The sequence below is a fragment of the Anabas testudineus genome, chromosome 15 (genome assembly GCF_900324465.2).
Source record: "Anabas testudineus chromosome 15, fAnaTes1.2, whole genome shotgun sequence".
In the NCBI taxonomy this organism is placed as follows: domain Eukaryota; kingdom Metazoa; phylum Chordata; class Actinopteri; order Anabantiformes; family Anabantidae; genus Anabas; species Anabas testudineus.
Window position 1 is genome coordinate 3,073,307 of NC_046624.1, and position 13,914 is coordinate 3,087,220.

General features: G+C 42.0%; 2 protein-coding genes across 6 annotated transcripts; both read right to left on the reverse strand.

Moving 5' to 3' along the window:
- Positions 1-666: 666 nt before the first annotated feature.
- On the reverse strand, positions 667-9,645 carry kiaa1841 (KIAA1841 ortholog). 5 transcript variants are annotated; one of them, XM_026353799.1, is made up of 21 exons: positions 9,011-9,645; positions 7,958-8,109; positions 7,630-7,801; positions 7,296-7,392; positions 6,962-7,200; positions 6,778-6,836; positions 6,180-6,340; positions 5,855-5,941; positions 5,637-5,747; positions 5,335-5,458; positions 4,975-5,127; positions 4,003-4,145; positions 3,825-3,921; positions 3,706-3,738; positions 3,418-3,517; positions 2,324-2,409; positions 1,961-1,989; positions 1,718-1,791; positions 1,503-1,591; positions 1,277-1,359; positions 667-1,163 (listed from the first exon to the last, which is right to left on the reverse strand). In XM_026353799.1, exons 2-21 carry the CDS (start codon positions 8,105-8,107, stop codon positions 1,127-1,129), a joined length of 2,124 nt encoding a protein of 707 aa, XP_026209584.1. In that variant the 5' UTR covers positions 8,108-8,109; positions 9,011-9,645; the 3' UTR covers positions 667-1,126. The 5 variants fall into 5 exon arrangements, with proteins under 5 accessions (XP_026209584.1, XP_026209582.1, XP_026209585.1 ...); XM_026353797.1 differs by having other exon boundaries at positions 1,491-1,591; XM_026353800.1 differs by having other exon boundaries at positions 1,487-1,591.
- A 207-nt stretch (positions 9,646-9,852) lies between these two features.
- On the reverse strand, positions 9,853-13,228 carry pex13 (peroxisomal biogenesis factor 13). Its single transcript, XM_026356933.1, has 4 exons — positions 13,076-13,228; positions 11,738-12,456; positions 11,478-11,600; positions 9,853-10,888 (listed from the first exon to the last, which is right to left on the reverse strand). The coding sequence occupies exons 1-4, from the start codon at positions 13,147-13,149 to the stop codon at positions 10,521-10,523; spliced, it is 1,284 nt and encodes a 427-aa protein (XP_026212718.1). The 5' UTR covers positions 13,150-13,228; the 3' UTR covers positions 9,853-10,520.
- Between the last annotated feature and the right edge of the window lie 686 nt (positions 13,229-13,914).

Below are 13,914 nucleotides of genomic sequence, written 5' to 3' on the forward strand. Positions count from 1 at the left end.
ACGAGCCCGTGAACTTTAAAACTAGCAGAAATTCACCGTCGCACTTTAAATCCTGCACTCAACATTCTAACTTCATGTTTGAAGCTGGACACTGGCCAGTTTATGTTTGCTTTGATGCTTTATATTTGATTCGTCTTTCTGGGACCATAATTGCAGCATGGCTGTAACTGGACCCCTTCCCTCTCTACCCTCCTGACCCAGATCCAGAGATCCTCAGCCATTCTCGGCATCTGCTGTCGAGGAGGAGAAGGAACAGCTGGGGCGGCCCGCTCGTTCTACACCTCTTCGTGCCCTGCTCTGTCTGTGCTGTGGGCAGGCAGGGTTATTATTACCTCTGTGAGTAAGTTAGACAGGAAGAGCCAGGTTAGCACCCCCGCTGGCTGGTGCCTTTTCAAACCCTACTACCCAGGACTTTCACACTGTTCTTACTCTAACTCTTCTATTTTTTCTCTCAGAAACTGTTAGTGTTAATGGAAAAATCACACTGCTCGTTTGACCCTGGTAAATTCTTTGATATCACCTGGCTGTTAGTGGGAGCCAGTGTGACAGGCTGTGGTCAAACTGGGGTAAAGTTGACGTGTTAAGAGTCCAAGATCTCCTCGCAGGTGAAGTGCTGCCACCCAGTGGACGGCGAGTGGAATGAACACATCAACAAAAAGGCCTCATTCATGTTTTATTAGTCCTGGCGTGGTGCAGTAGAGTCACATTAAAGAGACAAGCGACCTGAACTCTATCTGTTTCTCTAGAACTGACAACAACTGTAGCATCTGTGTCGAGGTTACTGGATCAAAACCATTCATATGTTCAGCTAAGACGAAAGTCAGAAACCCCAACACGTCTGCTTTCACAAAGACCTGAAGAAGCGAAGTCAAAGTGCTCAGAGTTCAAACAAACAGCTAAGTGAGTGACGGAGGGCGTGGTTAATGGTGATCCATACATAGTCACCTGAGTTGAGCAGAGAAGAGGGGGTGAGTGAGTGGGTGGGTGGAGTAACACAGGGGGAGTGGGTGAGGAGAGTCCACAGCTGGGTTGTAAGTGGGAACTGTGTGAGAGAGGCTGCCAGACAGCAGGATCTCGGCTCCTCCCCGTTCTTCCTTTTGACTCTTCATCAGTTTTTTCTGTTCATTCATGTTGTACGGATCTGAGCGTAGCGTATTTTAGATCTGCAGAACCAGAGAGACAAGAAACCGAACGAATACAGGATTTAAAAAAATAAAAGAGCAAATATTTGTGTGTGTGTGTGTGTGTGTGTGTGAGGCAGCACTGTGGACAGTACCTGGGTGTCTTCTCTGAACTCTGTCTAGTTTGAGAAGTGCTCTTAAACTGGCCTTCCAGCCTGGCGTAGATTCCCCCTGCAGGCTTCACACAAACACCACACACACAGTCGAGAACAAAAACAATCTGACATCAGGCAGCTGCACAAACGTGGACAACATGCTGACAATTCAACACCAACCATGACGATATGACATCAGTTCAGACCTACGCACACATGTGCAGACCTCTTTATTGTCTTTAGCTCTGCTCTGTTCCTGGTCTCCAAATCTCATCTTGGTCAGGTAGCCGATGATCTCCACCATACGACGCTGGTCTGGTTCCCAACAAGTGATCAAATAAGAAGAGAGGAAAGTCAGAGTTGAGTGAGTGTGCTACATACTTGATAAAGCCTAAAAATATAAACATATTAACATTCTTCTCCCGTAGAGTCCTGTTTTACCTTCCTCCCTCTGAGCGTCCTGGTTGTAGCGCATGGAGCGAGAGCTGTCCCACTTACTCTTCTGGACACTCACTCTATAAAAATACAGAGCACAGTGTTTACAATTCAATACACATAACGGGGAATGTACACTTCTTATCTTTACAGGGGGAGATGGATACATATCTAATGTGGGAGAGAAATTTGTCACAAGGTAGTGCGTCGTACATGTACGAGGACGGTGTGATGAACAGGTGAACTCACGTGAAAGGTGTGTTGTCCCTCGTCTGTGACTGAAAGAGAGAAAAGTACCTGCTGTGAGCGTGAGCGAGCAACACAGTAAAAAGTCACGCAACGTCTAAATGGAACAAATCAGTCCACAGTGGTTCTGGCTGTGTGAGCAGTTAAGGGACATGATGTTCAAACCAAGCAGATGTTTTGAAGTAGTCATGTATAAATCGAGAGTTAAGTAAGTACAAATTAGTTTTGCTTGGATTAATAAACGATGGGTATCTAATGTGAAAAAGTCACCACAACTACCAGACGTTTCTGACAGATGCTGTTCCAGCATCACGTGTGAAAAACAATGTTTCTGTTTTTTACTCCTTATTAAAATCAGTGACTCACTTTCTCTGCTCTCTCTTTGCGCTGGAAGTTTGGGGAAGACATTTGTTTCTTCAGCGGCCTGTGGGCCTTCTTGGCCTTCTTAGCAGCTGGTAAAGAAGAAAAACAACAACAACAACAGCATCATCATCATCATCATCATCATCACTGTGCTGACGCCGTCTCCTGGCGCCACCTGCTGGACAAACACAGCCAATGTTTTAGTTTCGGTTTGCTAAAAACATTAAGGTCCGGAACAATGACATGTTCATAACAGAGGTGAAGAAAGGTGGGAATAATCATTTTTATTATTTCAACTACGGCAGTGACTCAGTGTTAAGTTCCCCCTCCCCCAGAAAACATTCAATGCAAATAAACATTAGTTATGATGTCAGAGGTGAATGAGTCACCAAACGACAGCCTGGAGACACCCTGTGTTGTGTGACAGACTGATGCAACACGTCCACTTTTATCACTGCACTGGGGTGAATGTTTCAGATAACGTGGAAAATAAACAGATAAAACAGATCAAACTAAAAAAAATAGGATTTTTAATCACATACACTTTACACAATAAAAATTAAACTGTCAGTTTGTCAGTGTCAAACAAGACAGCTATGCTTTTAAATGATGGCAAGTAAATCTCATATCAGCATCTGAATTGTACCAACATATCCATTATTATCATCATCAAGTTTACAGACCAGCATCCTAACCTGGTAACATGGCAACATACAGATGACAGTTTAATCATTTATTGATATGACCAACGTTTTGACCACAGCTGGTCTTTTTTAAGGTCATGATCAAGACTTAGCACCTTGACATGACGTTGGTTATATTAATACATTTTGGAAACGCACTTGTGTATCAGATTTTGGCAGCTGTGTACTGACATGATTCAAGCTTGGTGTTTGGAAGAAAGTCATTTCGTGTATTTTTTTCAAATCCCTTCCTGTAAATTCCTTAAAGATAAAACCAACAAGATTTAACTAATCATTTCTATTGTTAGACTAAACCGTCATTAAGGTAACTCAGCTGCAGTTGCTGCTGAAGCACCAAACAGGAAGTGTGCCATATGACCCAGCTGAGATCAAATAGCTACACGGCTACTCCACCTTGTTTCTTCGACAGCTCCTCTTCATCTCCCACCTCGTCCTCAGTGACCTCTGACCCTGTGGTGTACTCCTCATCCTCTGACAGGAGAGACTGCTGCCTCTGAAAGCCACATGACAGAGTTAAGCACGTAGCACATAAGTTATATATATATGTATATACTGTATATATATATATATATATATATATATATATATATATATATATATATATATATATATATATATATATATATATATATACACATATATATATATATATATGCCAAAGAGAAAAGGGAAAGGTCCTACCAGTTGCAGACTCCAGTTTTTCAAAAGGGAAAACTGGTCAAGGAGAAGAGAAAACAGCAGAGGTCAGAAGAAGAAGAGCATCAGACTTGGAACATCAGACAGCTGACAGAAAGGCTTACAGTGCTGCCGTCTCCTCTCAGAGGTCCGAGCAGTGTTGGCTCCAGGAGCACATCACAGTCCTGAAGCTTTTCTGCACTGGGTGGACTCTCCTCGGTGCTGACATGCACACAGACACATCGTCAGAAAACAAAACACACTGCAAGAAATGACACAGATGATCCTTTGACTCGTGCTCACCTGTCTGCGGGTGGCGTATTGGACAAACACACTGCGTCCCTGTGCAGCAGAAGGTCGTTGAGCACTCTGATTTGGGCCGCGGTCGCCTCGTCGCAGTTCTCCTCGTCTGGCACGTTCACTATGTGGTCTCGCATTTTACAACCCTGGACACAAACACAGACAGAGACAGACAGACAGAGTAACAACACATTTTGTATTCAGCCTGGTATTTACTGCGTGTGTGTGTGTGTGTGTGTGTGTGTGTGTGTGTGTTTCAGCCACAAATATCTGCATGTACGCTGAACATCTGGATCAACTGGGGAAAAAAAAGACTGTCCGAGAGGCAACAAGCTGAACAACCTAACATTCTGTTTGTTGGCTACAAATAAAAATGTCCCCCAGTTACATTCTGCAATACTGTAAATACAACAGAGCTACATCACTACTAACATGCACGTGATCACACTGTTTAATGTGTGTGTGTCAGGTTTTCAGAATATTAAGGGTCAGTAGCGATCCCAACATGCACTGGATGCAGGAAATTCACTGGTCAGATTATTTATTTTCTTATTTTATAAGAAGAGCATTGTGGAAAAAGTATAAATAAATTTAATTTAAATATTTGATATAAAATATAAAAAGTATTCTTTAGCAAGTGACTACTTGCAACTAGATGAGTTGTTTGGTTAAGAGCTGCCAACAGAACATTGGTGTTGATACTGCACAGTTATGATACTGTCACACAAAAAAGGAAGTGTGTGTGTGTTTGGGTGTGAGGACATGTTGGCTGATCCTCCCTTTCTGACTCACTTTCAAAGGGCGGGTTTGATGGTTAATGTTTGGTTTTAGGATTGTGACTGTTGTGAGGTCATCCTGGCTAATGTTCAAGGCAAATTGCTGTTTAATGAAGAGTTTTTTTTAGGTTAGAGTTTGATGGTTAAGGTCTGGGGGCTAGAGAATGCATAATGTCAGTGAGTGTCTTCACAGACATACCTTGGGCATAGCTGTGGGGTCAAAGCGGAGGACCCTCTGGTTGCAGCAGGGGTACATTCCTGCACCATGCCAGCCTTTCTCAGCACCCAGCCCAGGGTACAGAACACTGTCTGGGTGGTACTTGCAATGGGTCAGCTCTGCACACACAAACACCTACATCCACACACACACACCGTACATAAATGACTTGGTAAATATTTCATCTTCATAGAGTCAAGGTCTTGTTTCTCCTTCCACTTATACTGTACTTTGGGCAGTGTTTTTTCTCTCTCACTATACAGTTATGAAATACACACACACACACACACACACACACACACACACACACACACACACACACACACACACACACACACAAACCTGTTGGCATCGGGAGCAGGTGAGGTAGTTGATGGTACCCCAGATTCTCCAGTAGACCAGCACCCAGGACTTGAGCTCCTCATACAGACCGGTGATGTATTCATGTACGTCCCAGCTCTTCTGTCTAAACACACACACACACACAGAAATGAAAGTCATTAGCCATCAAAAGTCAGCTGCAGTGATTCTCTTTGTATTACTGTTATAAACGAAACAAACACAGGAGCTATGATTATATGACTCATGTCCTTGAACAGAAACCGACTGTGAAGTGGAATCATAACAAATCACCGCTGTAATACCTGGTGTGTGTGTAGACAATGTCTCCTCCAGTGTCAACATTGATTTTCCCTGGGACACAAGAAATCCTCCTCTCCGTGTCTTTGGTCAGCAGCTTAAAGCACAAACCGCACCTGGGACGGCACACGTATGACAAAGAAATGAAATATGTAAAATGAAGGTAGCAGAATGAGAAGCAGAACTAATTTATGCTCTTTCTTGGCAGGGAGAAGCACGTCACCTGTAGAGGGTAGAGGCGTTTCTTGGTGAATCTCTGCTCTGGTAGTTGGGATCGAAAAGACGCTCGATTTTCTTCTGAAACAATTTGCTTTGGGTGGAAGGTGAGAGGAAACAAGCAGTGAGAAAAAGAGCTAACACTGCCTGCTGTTGCAATTTTTTATGCATTAAAGAACATAAGTCAGAGAAAAGGCCCAGCTATCATCAAAGAGCAGTCGTATTGAAGAGGAGAGAAGAGACTCGATTTCAAGTCAGGATAAAGTGTCTAGTACGACCAAGGCTCACTTTCTTTCCCTCCATCTGATTCCACTTTTTTAAAATCTTCTTACCTTTTGAACTTGTCTTTTTTGTCCCTGATGTCGTCAGCTTCGTTGTGATTGAACAGCTCAGCGATGCGTGTTGCCAGGTTGCTGTTGATGCAGTTCATGTTGCAGGGTGTAGCCACGATGGCACTCATGTATTTGTGGCAGTACTGGATGCATTCCTCCACCTGAACGCAGACAAGCACATAAAGATCTCACAGAAGCCTTTGAAAGGGATCATGCACTTTATTTCTATGATCTCACCTTAACAAAAACCTAAAAAAAAAAAAAAACATCACTGCTACAGAGTTAGATCCTGAATAAAAGGCTGAATAAATACAGAAGTGATGAAAAAACTTACAAAAACATTTTCTAAAGAACTGCTAAATACTCTTAACATCCATGCAACATCAAATTAACAAAGCTCTACCTACAGGCCTCTTGCTTTGCCTGCATATAGAGAAATCTGTTCAACATAAATTAAGTTGTTGTCATACATGGAAAAAAAACATCGCCACAGTTTAATTTGTACATTCTGAATAGCAACTGAAGTTCTCCCTGTTACACTGGAAAAACAAGAGGCCCGAGCATCACCACACCCAGCGTCACACTTTACAACACTTACTAACGTATCCATCTTCAAGAACTCGGAGGAGATCAGGATTGAGATCACATTGCTGGGCTCTGTAACCGACAAACACCATGTAACCAAACAACAAACAACACAGAACAAGCAGCCAGTGACGCACCAAACACACGCCACATTCAGTGATTTCTGTGATTCATTACAGTTTTTCTGAGTATGTTACCGAGCCGAGGTTTGTCCTTGTTTCCCTCTCCTGCAGAGTTCCGTCTGACGTAGTTCATGAGCCAGTCAAAGATCTGCACATCACAGTGAACAGAGATGTCTACCTCTTCCCATCTCTGGGAGTCCACAGACAGGTACTCAGCGAAGTAACGCATCTCTTTAACTAGAAGATCTCTGGGACAAACAAAGTCCTGCTTCAGATTCTTGGTCTCGTCACACACGTGGATGACCATGTTGGGACTGTAACAAAGAGATGAAAGTACAATCTTTTTACTGCTTCTTTGCAGGGGAGAGTAGCTCTAAGCACTAAGTGAAGATGAGCTACTACAACTTACTCTCGTGGTTTCTGAGGTTTGTCATCCTCTTCTATTGAGACTCTCCTCTCTTTCTTCTCCACAGCACCAACCCTTCCTAAGGACATCGATTTGGAACCTGCTCACACATTTCAAATAACAGCCACCATCAGTAGCACATACAACAGCACATTATAACAGTTCCTCACACATATCTGTATCATACCGCTCTAATACACCTGATTGTTCTAATATGAAAGTGAGCAGACCCTGTCTTAATAATGTCTATTAAAACAAAAGTGTGTTTGAACTTAAATGAAGCTAAGCTGTAATAGCAGCAAACAGTTATTTATCAGTCAGGCTGGTGCTGACTGACCTGTAACTTTGCTGGTGCTTTGGCTGCTTCCGGTCTCCATCACCTCCCCTGTCTCCAGCAGTGTGGAAAGGCCATTTGAAGGGGAGTTGTTTCCCTCTGTTAGGGCATTGCACTGGTTATCAACATGAGGAAACCCCCCCATGCTCTTCAGCTCCTCAAATCGACGGGCACACTGCAAAAATAATTATTATAAAATCATAATTATTTGTTATTAAAAAGTCAGGCCACATGTTAACAACTCATGGATGAATTGACAGATGGGATATAACAGGACAGATGGCCGGATGGATGGATGGAAGCATTTATAGTTACCCAGCATCCCAGTTACCTCCTTGGATGTGAATCCTGGAACTAGCCTGGCTACATTGTCCCAGTTTATGGGCTGGGGGACTCCCCACAGAGAGCCCAGCACCATGTCCAAAACCAGGATGTTGTTGTCATAGGGAAAGTTATTGTTATCTGAGCAGAAGCGGCTCATCTCTACAGGACAGAGATAACACACAAGAGGTAAGAGTCAACAAAGAGGGCTTCCATCTGTCCAACAAACATATCCAAGCTAGTGCACATACCCATTGAAAAGTAATCAATTAGCTGATTGGCAGAAAATAAATGGCAGCTACATTAATCATGGCTCAAGCTGGAATATAAGAAATACTCTGGTTTACCGTTGTTAGGATTTGTTATTTGTCAAATGTGATAGTAAACTTTGGATATTGGACTACTGGTGTGGCAAGAAAAGACATTTGATTAGGTTTTAGGAATTTTTGATGGTCATTTCTGTCATTATCTGACATTTTATAGATCAAACAATGAATCCATAATAAGAAAATAACTATGACAGCACTGGTAATCACACACAAAAGGTCACTGTATGTAATTTTTGAGATGTTGCCATGTTTCCATATAAACATGGTTAAACCTGTCATTTTCATTTACATTATGATGTCCTATATGTTCACATACTCCATATTAATCTGATCTACACTGGATGTGAAATGTTTTTAAAGCATCCTGAGTGGGGTTGTGTGATGCGTCATCAACTAAAAGTCGAACTTACTGTGATTTTTTAGCACTAAATGCACCTAGGTCATAACATCCTGAAAGATTTGCAGGTATTTGATGTGAGCAGCCCAAGACGAGATCGAAGATTTTATCATTTTTAAATACACTTACTGATACAGGTCTATGATATGTATAATATCTACATTCAAGGAGCACAGTAGAGAAACTCAGTGGTGTCAGTGATGATGCGCAGGCCGAGTCCCTCTGTCCTCCTCCTGCTGCATCAATATCTTTTCCTTTTAGGTCACATTAAATCGGCTAACGTTAGATCTCTACACGTAACTAAAATGGCAATAGATAGCAAATATTGTTGACATACTTATCTGTTGTCAGAGCTATTCCTCCCCTTCGCCACGTACAGTGATGCTGGTGAATGTTTTATGTCATTGTGTGTGGATGATGCTGATGCTGCGCTCTTCACCTACCGGCTAACTGCACCCATTGCTAATGCTAGCTAACTTTGCGGGACAGGAACTGCTGCCTTCAGGCACGGCTCGTAAACTCCTATTTACAAGCGACGCGCGACGCTAATAGTATTGCTCGGTTAGCCACTGACTGATGCTGCGCTTTTTGTTTTTAAAGTATCCACACCCAGCGGCTTAGTTCAAAATAGCAAATATTTGCGGAAAAGGTGGACTCTGACTTCTATTTCTATTTAACCCTACACATCCAAAAATGATCCATCCAGCTCATCTGTAGCAGGACGTCCGATATCCCATAAGGCAGCATTCGCTTCAATTAGCTAGCACAGCAGCTAGCTAAGTAAGGAGCCCCCTAGCTTTGATGTTAGTACATTTTTAAGCCAATTAACACAGAGGAAACATTGCCGGCGGACTACACTGTCAAAATACGAACTTAACAGTCAAGTTCTAAAGCAAAAATAAAAAAGTTAGCTGCTAAACTCTGGATACATGTGTAACTCTTGCTCTGAGTCGTTGTCGCACTGCAGCAGGTTAAGCGTCCTGTTGCCTGGCGACGCAGGCCGTAAATCCTCCGTAGCTGCCATAAACCTCTCAGACTTTTCAAATTACACGTAAAATAAAACTATATCAAAAACATCATGACGTTCAGGCTCTTAATGTGAAAATCCAATTTACTATGATCCAAACTTCAACCCATAAAACTCACAAAAGAATATTACACAAAATACAGAAAGATTTTTCAACGTTTTTATTTTCAAAATAATTATATTAAATATTTACAAAATTACTTAGTGAATAATGAACTGTTGAAATGTGCAAAATTAGCTCCTTTCTGAGTCTAACACAACTTGCTTCATAAAGAAGACAACACACAAGAGCAAGTCGCCTTCAGACAGCCAACACTAAACACAAGGTGGCATGATTAGAGCATCAAACACAATCCATTGTTCTTACACTATCATTCAGATGATGTATCAGTGCACCTCAATAATTTAAACGTTATACTCATTTCTGTTGTTAAACAATCTAAAGACATTACATCTTTTGTCTGACATGATCTGAAGAACAGCAGTGTACCATATATAAAGAACAAATAACTTTCTTATGCCATCTCTGACTGTAAAGACATGTACAGATAACCTGCTAACCTGAAACAAACTGATTCTAAACAGAGTCGTTCAATAGGGAAACGGTAAATGAAAACCATTTTTGACAAATAACATCATGAGAAGGTCCAGAAGTTCACTGATTTTGAGCAGATGTGTTTATGATTCTATGATGAGCTCCATCTACTGTCAGCTAATTATCAAGTTTCAGAGTTAAACATTGCAAATAGGTACTAACTGAGCCAACCATTTTTAAGAGCACTCGCAGACTTGCATACAGATATGCACACATGCACAAACATCACAGGTCAGTCTTCTCAGGGATGTTTAGCACTGTGCTGGAAGGCATATTGGAACTGGATGCTCCCAGAGTGCAGGGAGCTGGTGTTTCTCTGTACACTGATTCTAGCAGCTCCTCTGAGGAAGCTGCTGTGGAGGCTGAACCAAGGCCAGGGGTAAAGGCGTGGGCAGGATGTGACTGTGGGTGTGCAGCCAGGGTTGTTTGGGACGCCTGTGTGTTTTCTTGTTCAACCTGAGCTAGCCTCTCCATCTCTGTATGCTTGCGGCCTCTTCTCTTCCCAAGGACCTTGACGTAGTTGGCTGGGACGAGCCCTGTGGTTTGACCGTCCAAGCTGGCCAAGAGCCAGCCACGCACCCTGGGCTGTTGTTCTAAACACAGCAGAGGAGAAAGTGTCATGATCAGAGCTTGTGAACATGGAGGGCCTCCACTTCAAATCAATTAAAGTAGTCCTTGGAAAGTGCTGTTATTAACAGTCTGATGATGAAAGCGTTACTCAAAAGATCAATTTTAACTGCTGTTTGATATATTTGCACTTACAACACCTCATGAACAGGAAAAAACATTTGTTCATGAGGATCCCATGAGGATTAGCTGGTAGAGTCCATAAAAAAAAAAAAAAGAAGTAATCAACTATTACCACTTAAAACACAGTTTCACTTCCTGTTTATACCAAACACAAATATTTAAGACATTGTCAAAAAATGCATTGGACTTGGAAAAAATATAAATAAATCACTTCTATAATCAAAATAATTCTGAAACTTGCTTTAAAATTGTTTGTTTATTTTTAATAGCAATGTAGTTATATGCCAGTTTAAGACATTGATGTACTGTAAAAGAAATCTCCCACACCTGTTGTGGGTGAACCAGTTTTATGACATTATTTTCCAAAAGTCAAATATTTATGGATAATTGCAACCAAGAGATCTTTAAAAAGAAATGATAAAGAACTCTCACCTTTAGGGGCAAGGTTGAGCATGTCTCCGGCCCGCAAAGAAATCTCCTCATCAGATGCAGCTGAAAAGTCGTACTCTGCTCTAGCCACTACATGGTCATCCTCTCCGCTGGCCCAGTTAGTGGCTGAAAACAAAAAAAACAAAACAAAACATGAAAACATCTTCACTCAAAGGAACAGATTTCAGAAATGCTCCAAAAGTTAAACACATAAATGTGTATGAAACTGTGGTGTAATTGTGTTTTCTGAGTTAAAGTCTCACAATTTTCTTCTGATCCAGAGCTGGTGCTTAGCAGTTTCCAGATGAGGTATGGTCCGCCCAAAACTACAGCAAAAAACAGAAATATTGGCCAGGACTTGACAGTCTGATCCTCCATCCCTGCTCCAAACCCTCTGGATGTACTAGTAGCTAGTGCATCACTAGCACTGTCCGCCCATAGGTCCTCTACTTCTGCGTCTGACCTGCGCCCAAGCAGCCTCTGTAACCGTCGGTAGAAGTAGCGCAAAGTGCGAACCAGAGCAAATGCTGACAAAACTCGAGTGAGGTGTGCCCGTAGCCGCGTTAGGTGGTTGGCTACGTCCAGCACAGCACGAAAACTGTTATACACAGCAGAGAAGGTGGCATCCAGCATCATGCTAACTGAGGCAAAGGCCTGAACGATGCTCTCAATGGACTGGAAGGCTCCGCGGCTGCTTTCCTCTGCCTGCTGCACAAACCTGCTGGGAGCGATGTCTTCTGTGTGGCTGAAGCGGTTGTACCCTCCCAAGCCGTAGCCACCGCCATAGCCACCGCCATAGCTGTATGGACTGTAGCCACCATAGAGAGAGCTCCCATATGGACTATAAGAGGAGGAGAAAGAGCTGTAGGATGGACGGTAAGACTGCTGGACAGGACGAGGGGGCACTGGGGGGACCATTCTGGTTAGGACAGGAGGGCCAGCAGAAGTGGAGGCGCCTGCAGCTGGTAAAAAATCTGTATATCTATTTAAGAAAAGATCAAAACAGAACATTAGGCACATATTTGGACATTTGTATTATTACTACACATAACTTAGCAAACCCTTTGGTTTTATACTCTGAAAATAATATTTGAACCCAGCTGGTATGAAACTGCTGCAATTACAAACAGACTGTCAATCTCAGCTGCATTTCCCTTCGGGGATTAATAAAATTGATCTTATCACATATTTCAGAGTAAACAGCAAAGCAGAGAAGTGAACTAAAAGGCAACAACCGCTGCTGCTGCTTTTAGTTTAATGCTCTGTGGTGTTTCCATGTTTCCATGTTTCCAGGTGGAGTTGGCGAGAAACAAACTCGGTGCACTAACAAGGGCACATGACAGGGCCTCGTTGGGCCTATCTAGCTAGTAACTTAACTATTTCTACATTTGTTTCGCTGGCGGTGGTTTATCCTTAGGGCATCTAGAGTTAACTGCTAAATGAATTGGTATATTTGCAATAATTGTTGTTATGTTGTCGTTAACTTCACATTTTGGTTGTCATGGCAGGAAACTGTTTTAGCATGAACGTTAGCCACAACAGCCGTACTCAGTAAACACACACCCGTTTTTGCGATAGTGAGCTAGCTAACACGCCTTTACCTGTAATTTACAGGCGCAGGCATCGCTCCTGGAAATCGTCGTTCCCATGGCTTCTGGGGAGGCTGTGAATCCATCGAGAAATATTTGTCCAGAAAGTATAAAAATGATCGCGAAACCAATCCTGCACACTGACTGTGCGTCCCGCCGCCTTCACATGCTCCTCGTAATGTCCCGTATCTGATATAGTAACTTCTGCGTACGTGTGTGGATTCGTGAAAATAAAGGGAATGTAAATTACGTTAAACATTTCTCCGGTAGTGGATTTTTTTAAATACATAAAGGCTAGATAGACTCTTAGATTCCACGATATTAATCTTCAAACTAATATAATGATAATTATAGTTTTCGCTGACTTTTGTGTTTTCCGACTGCTCCTAAAGGCAACAATTACACAAATATAGTGCTTAGACATGAATAAGCGGTAGTAGATAGATTTATTTATTTTACTCAATCTAAAGACCTGGAAATAGTACCTATATCTGTAATTCATTTATTTTCTTTCTTATTTAATGTTCTTTTTTTGCTAATGCTTAAATTACTTCCTAAATCCATTAACAACCTTGCATGTTTTTCACAGTCGATTACTATGGCCTGGAAGACAATAGAACAAAAAGTATTGTTTTACTTCTGTCCGCCAGGGGGTGCTGTAACTTTTAGTAAAGATGAGACTCTATCATATTGATGTTAGGAACATGGAGGAACAGGACCAGGAGGGAATTTCCCTTCTCTGTGACACACTGTACAACATGTCAATACTTTCATTAGCATCTTACAAACTAACGTCCGATCATATTAACCACTTTGAATATCACATTCAGTTGATATTCAAATTGTGATTT